The sequence below is a fragment of the Pristiophorus japonicus genome, chromosome 14 (assembly GCF_044704955.1).
Source record: "Pristiophorus japonicus isolate sPriJap1 chromosome 14, sPriJap1.hap1, whole genome shotgun sequence".
Classification (NCBI taxonomy): Eukaryota; Metazoa; Chordata; class Chondrichthyes; family Pristiophoridae; genus Pristiophorus; species Pristiophorus japonicus.
In genome coordinates, this window is record NC_091990.1 from 153,098,650 (window position 1) to 153,110,290 (window position 11,641).

General features: G+C 44.5%; 1 protein-coding gene across 1 annotated transcript; it reads right to left on the bottom strand.

Moving 5' to 3' along the window:
- Nucleotides 1-301: 301 nt before the first annotated feature.
- Nucleotides 302-2,290, bottom strand: LOC139280155 (potassium voltage-gated channel subfamily A member 4-like). The gene has a single exon (XM_070899696.1). The coding sequence runs from the start codon at nt 2,224-2,226 to the stop codon at nt 748-750; it is 1,479 nt and encodes a 492-aa protein (XP_070755797.1). The 5' UTR covers nt 2,227-2,290; the 3' UTR covers nt 302-747.
- Between the last annotated feature and the right edge of the window lie 9,351 nt (nt 2,291-11,641).

Below are 11,641 nucleotides of genomic sequence, written 5' to 3' on the forward strand. Positions count from 1 at the left end.
TCTGTTGTCAGTAGTTACTGCTGTTGACTGTTCATTATTAAAATCTTTATGTAGAAACTCGTTACTTTTATGAACAGGTATGTTGTTTTTTTTGGATTACTTAGTAAATGCTGATTCCAGATTAATTAAAAATACTTAAATAAACCTGCCATAATAAATACATTTCAGCTTTGGCTCTTTTTGTGATTTTTAGGGGGAAAACACCAGTCTGGAGTAAAAACATCATAGGTTAAATAATCCAAATGAAAAAATATAGGCCTGATTAAACCATTGGTTCCAACTATTGAACAGTATTTCGAGGATCACCATATCCACTTGGATAAAAAGGGCAGTACGAATGATATTCATTTTTCGATATATAACTAGGAAAGTACAGTGCAAAATGTGCAACATTCCCCCCAAAATTAGGAAGTATTAGTTTGTGTACTGCGTTTGAGTTCAAGAATCTGGCTGCCACACGCATCCTTGGTTCACCAGAAACGGCAAAAGATTTTTTGTCCATGTCTCGAAAGTGTATACAGTGCAAGACTTTTCTATCCACGAACACTGCCATCGTTTTAGAATCTCTCCCGTTCGCATACGTGATTTTCTTTGATGTTTTGCTTTTATTTATTAAGAGCTGAACTTCTCCCGTATGTTTTAGTTCACTGCATGTTCTGCGTGCCGGTTAATGCTGGCTATGCACTTAACGGGCGAACACAATAGCGGTGTTAACACTTCTGAAAGTGCACAAGAAAGTTGTCCCCGTCACACATCGGTCTCCACTGCTTTGAGATTCACGGAATTGAGTTTGAGAGTTTCGGTGCCGTTGCCTTTAGAGTTCTGCTTCAAGCACAGAGATTCTTTCAGCCCCTCTTCCATCTCCAAATAGTCCGATTTGTTGCCCAAGGACGAAGAGCTGCGGAACTTTTTCAGGAGATTTGCAGGCAGGTAAGGGCAGCTGGTGGGCTGGCTCTCCTGAGCCTGATCCTCGTTTTCAGTCTCCCGGTGATAGAAGTAGTTGAAGTTGGAGACGATGACGGGGACAGGCAGGGCAATGGTCAGCACCCCGGCGATGGCGCAGAGGGAGCCGACGATCTTGCCGCCCACCGTGATGGGCTTCATGTCGCCGTAGCCCACCGTGGTCATGGTGACCACCGCCCACCAGAAGGCGTCGGGGATGCTGGTGAACTGGGACTTGGGGTCGTCCGCTTCGGCGAAGTACACGGCGCTGGAGAAGAGGATGACCCCAATGAAGAGGAAGAACATGAGCAGGCCCAGCTCCCGCATGCTGGCCCGCAGGGTGTGTCCCAGGATCTGCAGCCCCTTCGAGTGGCGGGACAGCTTGAAGATGCGGAAGACTCGCACCAGGCGGATGGTGCGGAGGATGGCGAACGACATCGCCTGCTGGCCGTTGCCCTGCGCCTGGGCCAGGTCGGTGCCCAGGGTGATGAAGTAGGGCAGGATGGAGACGATGTCGATCATGTTCATGATGTTCTTGAAGAAGCCCGGCTTGCTGGGGCAGGCGAAGAAGCGCACCAGCAGCTCGAAGGAGAACCAGACGATGCACACCGTCTCCACGATGAAGAAGGGGTCGCCGAAGGTGCTGGCAAGCGGCGAGGGCAGGGTGCCGTTGACAGAGGCCGGCGCAATGTCGCGGTCGTCGCGGAACTCGGGCAGGGTCTCCAGGCAGAAGATGACGATGGAGATCAGGATGACCAGCACCGAGACGATGGCGATGCCCCGGGCCGGGCTGGAGCTCTCGGGGTACTCGAAGAGCAGCCAGATCTGACGCTTGAACTCGTCGTCGGGCAGCGGCTTGTCCTCTTCCTTGACGAAGCCTTCCTCCTCGCGGAACTTGAGCATGGCCTCGTCGCCCAGCTCGTAGAACTTGATCTCCTCGGCGAAGATGTCGAAGGGCACGTTGACGGGCCGCTTGAGGCGGCCCCCCGACTGGTAGTAGTAGAGGATGGCGTCGAAGCTGGGCCGGTTGCGGTCGAAGAAGTACTCGTTCCTCAGCGGGTCGAAGTAGCCCATCCGCTTGCCGGCGTCGCCCAGCAGCGTGTCGGGGAAGTGCTCCAGGGTCTTGGCCTGGGTCTCGAACCTCAGGCCCGACACGTTGATGACCACCCGCTCGCAGCCGCCCTCGTAGTAGCTGCTGCCGCTGCTGCTGCTGTTGTTATACACCGACTCGCAGCTGTCCCGCGGCGGCTGCCCGGCCAGGGAGGGGGTCTCCTCGCCGTCCATGTCGCGGCGCTGCTGATAGCGATGGCAACCCTCCTCCTCTTCCTCCTCCTCCTCCGCCTGTTGCTTCTGCTTTCCCTCCTCGCCTTCCTCCTCCTCCTCCTCCTCCGCGTGTGAGCGCCAGAAGAGGCGCGAGCCGCCGTTGCCCTGGCGACCCCGCCCGCCGCCCGGCGCGCGCCGGCTCCCACCGTTTTTGCCCAACTGTCGCCGACGTTGCTGCCGTCGCTGCTGCCCGCCCTGACTGACATGGGCCAGCGATGAGCTCTCGCTCCCACTCCCGCCTCCTCCTCCTCCTGCTGCTGCTGCTGCGGCGGCGGCGGCGGCCGTGTTACCACGGCGACCGCTCCTCCTCTTCTCGCCGGCGCGCGCCTGACACATGCCGCCGCCGGTCGCCGCGTGCTGCTGCTGTTGCTGGTGGTTGCTGTTGGCGACGGCGGCCGCCGCGCGCGAGCTGGCCAGGCGTTCCCTCCGCTGGGCGTAGCCGTAAGGCGGGTGGCTGTTGCCGCCGCCGCCTTCCACGCTCACCATTGCCGCCTCCATCTTCCTCCTCCAATCGAACCAGGCGAATCTCACGCTCTTGGGAAAGCGCTCTTCATTTACCGCCGGCTCGGCACCTTTCCAGGACGCCCCATATGCTAGGCTCTGCAAAAACAACAACACAAAAAGGAAAGTTGCCACTAATTATTACATTCTGCCACAGCCAGTATCACACTGATTGAAATAGGCATATCAATAGGCGTCCACCAACCTCACCATCCAAACGCAACCATCAATGATCCTTGCATTGAATTCCATACATACACAGAAATACATAGATGAATAATATTAACGCATGAATGCAACCAAGACAAAACACCTCCAAATTGATTACAGCCTCGAAAAATGTATTTTTATTTCTGATGCTGCCACTTCATTTTCTGTGGACTGGCTATTAAGGGGAATAATTTAAATGCAGATCTAATTGTTCCATGGTTGTTGTCAAGAAGTAGACTTCTGAAGGGTATCGATGCAAAGTAATTTCATGCCCCCGCCCGCAACCGGTAGAATGTTGCTCTTGCAGGAACCCACCTAGGGTTTTGGCCACAATGGATATTTAACACCACAGGGTGGATCTAAGCGAGAGGCAAAACTGGGGACTCATCTGCTGGAAAGAGGGGGCTCCGTTATTTACGCTGCTAGGGCGCTGCCAATAAAGAGATGCAAACATAAACTAAACCCGGGCGGCAACCCCATCAGGCAGGCAACCTGACATCAAACAATGTTTATTTTCGACGGAAATAGTTTTAATTGCTTATTTTAAACAAACCAACGGGGCAAATGTGATTCGATGTGCATGTGAAATAGACGACACGAATTAGATTGATCAGTCTGTATTCTGCACTGCAAAGAACTGGCTATTGGAGACTATCTCGTAACCTCAGTTACATTTCTGCTGCAGATGTACTTGCTTTATTAACATAACCCACTCGTTCTAATACAAACACTTGCTAATCCAAACTAACACCTTTATGCAGGTACATTCGAATATATAATGAATCTTAAGGAACGAGGCCAACATCATAATACTCACGATTTATCCTTGATAAATGGAATGAAGATTCAAGTTGTGTCTGCAACCCATGGCGTTTATAGATTCTGTTAGTCCCTCTCCAGTCTGCTTTGTTTGTGACAAGATTACTGTAGCACGATTAACAGGACCAGGACTAGCCTTTACAGATATTCCACTACGATCAAGTGCGTCCTAACCGATTTTGCTCTGCCCCGAGTGAAATATCAAAACGTAAGATTTCTGTAAAGAGAAGCGAAGAGTTGTATTTCTGCACATACGGTCGTGGAAAACAAATGAAGGAACACAATCCGTAAGTTTCTAGTCTAATATGCTATTAAAACGGTGACAGTTTTTGATAATTTCCATCAAAATCGCGGTAAAACTGCAATTGCTGATATAATAATCCAGCTGAAGCTTTCCGGAACCAATTTCACATTGACTTTTTCTACAAAACAAGCATTTTCTTTCTAAATGTATCCGCTTTATGCCGAAACGCCTATATTTAATAATACATAGAACCAGACATTAGTTATTACTATATATACGTCTTACTGTTGCTGCTTTCAACTCCAATTGTGCTGTGTATTGTGAAGGGCAAAGGAAAGTGCTTTTTAGTGAGTCACCTCGCACATAACAGCCTTATATCCTCCCTTAGTGGTTGGAATAGAAATGGCAGGTTATTTGAAATCTCGGTAGTGTAACTTAAAATTAGCCACCGCACTTACATAACGAAGTGTTCTGGGAATATATATACATATAAGTGTGTGTCTATTTGTAATTCTAAGTGTAAAACCAAACAATAATGCATATAGACGGATCCCCCAATAACAAATGCAATTGATGCTTTTGCACTGATGGAGCAAACTTTGTCTAAACCGTATTTGTCCTAAATTTTGCTACTTTGATAATTGAAGTTACAGCAACAGATTTTAAAATATAGTACACCACATCAAATGGTCAAGTGGACTAAAAAGGAAATGGGATTCTTACTGTATATTATTTAACGTGTAAATATGTAAATCTTAAAGGAATATCAATTCTAATGTATAGGGAGTTAACTTTATTTTATCAAAATGTTGTCTTCTTTACATAAAACTGTCCAATTAATAAATACAATGACTCTCACTTAGTGGTGGATAAGACCATTAAAGTATACCATCATTAAACTAATTAGAAAAAAGAAAATAATAGTTTTAGAGTGGCATAAAATTTAAAATAGGAATAATGTGATTTCCTTTCAGTTTGAAATATTAAGAATCATAGAATCATAGAAAATTACAGCACAGAAGGAGGCCATTTCGGCCCATCATGTCCGTGCCAGCCGACAAAGTGCTATCCAGCCTAATCCCACTTTCCAGCTCTTGGTCCGTAATCTTGTCGGCTATGGCACTTCAAGTGCATATCCAAGTACTTTTTAAATGTGGTGAGGGTTTCTGCCTCTACCACCCTTTCAGGCAGTGAGTTCCAGACCGCCACCACCCTCTGGGTGAAAAAACATCCCCTCAAGTCCCCTCTACACCTCCTACCAATTACTTTAAATCTATGCCGTCTGATTATTGACCCCTCTACTGAGGGAAATAGGTCCTTCCTGTTCACTCTATGTCGGCCCCTCATAATTTGATAGACCTCAATGTGGTCTCCTCTCTGTTCCAAGGAAAACAACCCCAGCCTATCCAATCATTCGCCATAGCTAAAATTCTCCAGTCCAGGGAACATCCTCGTAAATCTCCTCTGTACCCTCTCTAGTGCAATCACATCTTTTCTGTAATGTGGTGACAAGAACTGCACACAGTACTCTAGCTGTGGCCTAACTAGTGTTTTATACAGTTCAAGCATAACCTCTCTGCTCTTATATTTTATGCCTTGGCTAATAAAGGCAAGTATCCTGTACACCTTCTTAACCACCTTATCTATCTGTTCTGCTACCTTCAGGGATCTCCAAGGTCCCTCTGTTCCTCTACACTTCCCAATGACCTACCATGTATTGTGTATTCCCTTGCCTTGTTAGCCCTCCCCAAATGCATTATCTCACAATTCTCCAGATTGAATTCCATTTGCCACGGTTTTGCTACCTGACCAGTCCATTGATATCTTCCTGCAGTCTATAGCTTTCTTCTTCATTATCAAACATAGAGCCATTGTTTGTATCATCTGCAAACTTCTTAATCATATCCCCTACATTCATGTCTAAATCATTGATGTATACCATAAAAAGCAAGGGACCCAGTACTGAGCTTTGCAGAATCCCACTAGAAACATCCTTCCAGTCACAAAAACACCCATCGACCATTACCCTTTGCTTCCTGCCTCTGAGCCAATTTTGGATCCAACTTGTCTTGGATCCTATGCGCTTTTACTTTTGTGACCAGTCTGCCATGTGGGACCTTATCAAAAGCCTTGCTAAAATCCATATAGACTATATCAAATGCACTATCCTCATTGACCCCCTCTTGTTACCTCCTCAAAAACTCAATCAATTTAGTCAGGCATGACCTTCCCTTAACAACTCCATGCTGACTGTCCTTGATTAATCTGTGTCTTTCTAAATGAAGTTTTATCCTGTCCCTCAGAATTTTTTCCAATAATTTTCCCACCACTGAGTTTAGACTGTAATTATCCATTCTCTCTTTTTAAGCAAAACTATATTTACACAGCACTAATATGCATTGCTCTCATGGATGGAGATGGCTTACCTCAGCTTGTTTTAACATTTTAAACAACAGATGCATTAATCAACTAGACAAAGCCTGAACTAGACGAATGCATTTGTTCAAGCTTGCATAGTACTATATGTATTGATGTTAAGGCAAAACATAGGGTAGGGAAAGCAACGATTTAAATATTTTGAATATGTAAAACTTATTTGGGCCAAATCTTGCTGGAGCGGGGATCTCATGGTATATGCTGATCATTAAACTTTTTCTGTATGTTGAGCTTGAAAAACATTTGCGCTGCAATATGCTGCATATGCGAGCTGATAATGATGAGGACAATAATTATGGGGTACCACAGGGATCAGTGCTTGGGCCCCAACTATTCACAATATACATAATTGATTTGGACGAGGGAACCAAACGTAATATTTCCAAATTTGCTGAAAACACAAAACTAGGTGGGATTGTGAGTTGCGAGGAGGATGCAAAGATGCTGCAAGGCGATTTAGATAGTGAGTGGGCAAACACATGGCAGATGCAGTATTACATGGATAAATGTGAAGTTATCCACTTTGGTAGGAAAAACATAAAGACAAAGTATTATTTAAATGGTGATAATTTGGGAAATGTCAATGTACAAAGGGATCTGGGTGCCCTTATATCAGTCATTGAAAGCAATCATGCAGGCGCAGCAAGCAGTTAGGAAGGCACATGGTATGTTGGCCTTCATTGCAAGAGGATTTGAGTACAAAAGCAAGGATGTCTTACTACAGTTATACAGAGCCTTGGTGAGACCACACCTGGAGTATTGTGTGCAGTTTTGGTCTCCTTACCTAATGTTGTAGGTATTAGGCACCCTAGGGCAATGGCACCTGTAGGATAAGGTTAGAAATACACCTGTAGTATAAGGTTAGAACTAAATATGTAACTTGTACCATAAAATGGCTACCAGTGAAGCCTCAAGGGATTTCTGTTAGCTGAAATTAGACCGCATTCTTGGAGACTGATACTTGTTGTTTCTCACACACAGGACTCGAAGCAAACTCTGCAGGTGTCTCTAAATCAGCCAGGCCTCAGGACTAAATGTTCTGTTGAAAGTAAGGACACTACGACTCTGTAGCAGGATTGAGATAAGGAGGCTACCCAAACACAGCATCCAAGAACAGTAAGATAAGGGAGGCCCAGGCCATGTTACAAGACACATGAGTCATTCCTAGCAACACACCCCTTAGCAACACATCTCTTGGCAACACATGAGCCACTTTACGTTTAGAGACTAACTCTATCTATTGGTCTAATGTAACTGTAGTAAACTGTTGTATGTAACTGTAGTAAACTGTTGTAAAACACATAAAGATCCATGAAACCCTTTGTTCTGCGGAGTGAAGTGCCTGGATCCAGTCCTGAGGCTTCCTCCCCGCTGGCATTAATAAAGGCCGCATTGGCGTTGGAACTGACCCTGAGTGTTGAGTGATTCTTCTGATAAAACACTAACACTAACAGTGACGTAGTCGGCAGGATTTCCCGGAGTCGCTGGACGCCCTTGGAAAAACCCGGGTGAGTATAAAAAATGATTATTAATTATAAAGGGTGCGGAAGGTGGAAGCTGGTTGATCGACATGAGGAGGCAGTCTAATATCTCAAACGCCTAGCCTGAGCCTGAATTAAGAGGACTTTTGTCCCACGTGACGGCCAGGAACCAAGTAGGCGTAGGGAACACACTTAGACCGTGGGATCGTGATACTGAAAGACATCTTCCGGACCCAGCAGAGTAATTTGAAATATACCCCGGGGTAGAACCAAGCGGTGTACAGCGGCTAACGGAATCCAAACCTGTGAACAGGGTCGGACCAACAGACAAAGCGGTGGTAGGTAGTCGTTAAGGATACGTAGAGCGCTGCGGGAATTGCTTAAACGCGTTTTAAGAATTGTATAAGTTTGTGTAACAGCAGACTTGTGACCTGACAGCAGCCCAGAGACGGTCTACTACAAGTTGTGCGAGGTAAAAGGCAAACCTCAGAGTAGATTCCAAACGGTTCTAGTCCTACCCAGGAATGGCCATGAAAGCAAGTAAACTCGAGTGGGAATCAGAAGGGTCCCTTACCCGCCATCTGGTGGAAAAGCAAAAGAAACTAATCGAGAAAATGATTAGAGCAGGGTGGGATCCTCAGGACCTGCCAGCAGCCCAACGGGAATGGTGGGTGAAGGAACGGAAAAACCAATACCGGTAGTCCACTACAAAAGTTATGTGAGGAATTATTTAGATAAAACTACGAATTCCCTGAAAGGTCATTGAGCCGGCCAAAACAATTAATAGGAAAGAAGAGAGACTGTTGTAAATGTCTGATCGTTAAGTGAGAGTCCCTGTGTGATTTTGTGACTGCGGAATGAATTTTTATGTTGTCATGTTTCTGAAAGCCTGGTTGGAAGAGGAATGCAAGTGCCTGTTTATTTTAGCTAACCCTTTGTAGTGTTGTCCTGTATGTGGGAAGTTTTAAGACATTTTAAGTTAGAAACGCAGGTGTGGATTTATTCGGATGATAAGTTACGGAGCTAGGAAATGTACAAAGGATAGGTTTGTTGAGCAAAAGATAAAAAATACATGGTCCCGGTGGTTAAAAAAAAAGAATAAAGTTTGAATTGGGATTTTGAGATTACATTGGGTTGAAAGACATAAATTTAGTCTCGGAATGAGATAAAGAATGCCTTAAAAAAAAAAGCTTCTAAGCTCAAAAAAGTTTTAAATTACAAAGTTTGAAACTGGAGCATTTTGAGATCACGAAAAGCAGCCCTCAAACTCTCAAAGCTGGACTCCATTTCAGTTATGGAGAAAAGAAAAAGATAAAGACGCCACTTTGAAAGTAAACAAATGATTTTAAATTAACAAATGTGTTTGTGATGGAAAAAGACAGAACTTACTAAATACTAGTTGATGTTTGCTGTGAAAAAGATATTGGTTTAATTAGAAGAAAAAAAAATTGGAAGAGGTAAAAAACACTCTACATGGATTTGAATTTTAAATTATGAGAAAGTTTCAATGCAGTTTGAAAAGATTTCCAAAATGGACAGTGTTTATCAAGAAAAGTCCCGAACAGTCTAAACAAGCAGGAGGGATGCGAACTCAGCACAGAAAAAAAAACTGGGAATTAGAGAATCTTACTGAATTCTTAAATTCTTATAGAAAATGGAACTGGCACAGAAGTTTAGATTTTGTGCTGAGAGAGAAATTAAAAAAAAAAAAAATTGAATTTCAGTAAACAAAATTGCTATTAAAAATGTGTGGTCTCGTTTTAAATCAATTAAAAAAAAATTATTTGGCAAGCACTTGAATTAGAAGTTAAGAAAACATTGGAGTTTACTCTAAAATGCCATCTTCCCTGATGAGAAGATTTTTATTATGCTGTTTAATGGATTCCTAATTTCTAAGCAAGTTTTGAAGGCACAAAGACTTTTTTTTTCAGATGATTACGTGAAGTCACGTAATGACATCAGGTCTTGTTACAAACCTGGAAAGGAGTTAAACCTTTCCATTGACAGCCGTTTTATACTGAACATTATTCATTTGGATTTCTGAATAGAAAAAAAGACTCACCTAACAGAAGAAACAAAAATAAAAACAGAATTAGCTTATGTAATAATAATTGCCTGATACAATAAAGAAATAGATACTCAAACAAAATAAATTGAAGAGTTAAAAGCTAAGATAAACAGGCTGGAAGAGATGTTTTAAAAAAAAACGGGACTAGACGGATAGTGCAGTGCGCAGCCATAGCACCATCACCTATGGCAATAGAGCCAATGTACCCCACGGTGGGTAGGTGTAGTCCACAAACCCAACCTAATGGTAAAGCAGACAACAATGTTTGGAAGAATAAATGGTGGCATTGGTGTTGATTGGAGTTTGGATAATATTTAGATGGGTCATCGTGCAGGCTCGAGCACAGCAGGCTCAAACGCAAAACCAACGGCAGCCCAGACAGGGACATGAAGTCCACAGAGTGACAGCGACACAAGTAGACCAGAACCTAACACCTGGTGACGACCAGGCTATCTGTTTAAAATTTTCAGATAAAACACTCACCAAGATGGGACCGCAGTGGTGACTCCAACTCTGGGGACTCATGTATACTGGGAACCTCAAGACCCACGCAAACACTGGATGATACCAACGGATTGCAGCGCACTCAGGAAATAAACAACTACATGAACTATGGAGTCTTGTTTAATTTAACGGATGGAATGTGCATCCCAGCAGCCAAGGACGGGAACAAGGACAGGACTTATTTTAATGCATGGTTACAAGTAAATCCTAATAAGAACCGGGTATGTGTACACTGCTCCACGGGTATAAGGAGCAGCTGCATTAAATGGAGGGATGTCAAATTTGCGCGCCTCCGGGACAGTCCCAGCAATCAGTCATCCGCAAAAAGGGAGTGGGGCTGTGTGGGTACTACGAGGAGGTGGGGGCGGTTGCAATATCATTGTATGTATGCTTCTCACCCCCTCCGACACCGCGCCCCATAAGAACCACTACATTGCCCGAGGAACTGCCTTGTCCCATAACTACTAAGGGACCAGAAAATGGGATTGTAATGTACAACGAAGGGGAATTATTGTATGATAATGTTAAACATGAAATTGTGCCTGTCCTGATCAATATTTCAGGCATCCAGATGTCGGAATACTGTACAGAGCAGTCAAGGAAAATGTACAATGTATTGAGTAAAGTTGTAATGCAGCAGGCTGCCGATGCAATGGGTGCCAGTAGATTCCGAGGACAGGGGTCAGCCCCCAGGATAAAGATGGAAATAGTTAATGATATTGCTACCGTTTTCAATACAGGGACTTCAGTAGTAAACTCGATAGATATACAAGGGTTAAATGAGAGGGTGGAACAGCTTAGAGGGGTGATGAAGGGGTTATTAGAGAGGGTGAAAAAAAAACAGGAAGACCAAGCCAACCTACGAAAGGAGGGTGCCGAAATCCAGTTGGATTGCATCTCAGTCCTGGAAGCTCACGCCAAAACCATTTGGCTCAGTTGGCAAACCAGAGAGGTACTCTGGATAACTGTACTCTGAAGGGACTGACCCGAGTATACCCAGCAATTCCAGACTGCCAGATGGGAAGGAATACTGGGATAGGGATAGTCCTGATGATCCCTATAGCCACGCCGGACACAGGACCGTTCCCCCTGTACCAACTAGAGAATATCGGA

Excerpts from the sequence above, each read along its gene's own strand:
- LOC139280155 (XM_070899696.1), bottom strand. The coding sequence starts at position 2,226 with ATGGACGGCGAGGAGACCCCCTCCCTGGCCGGGCAGCCGCCGCGGGAC.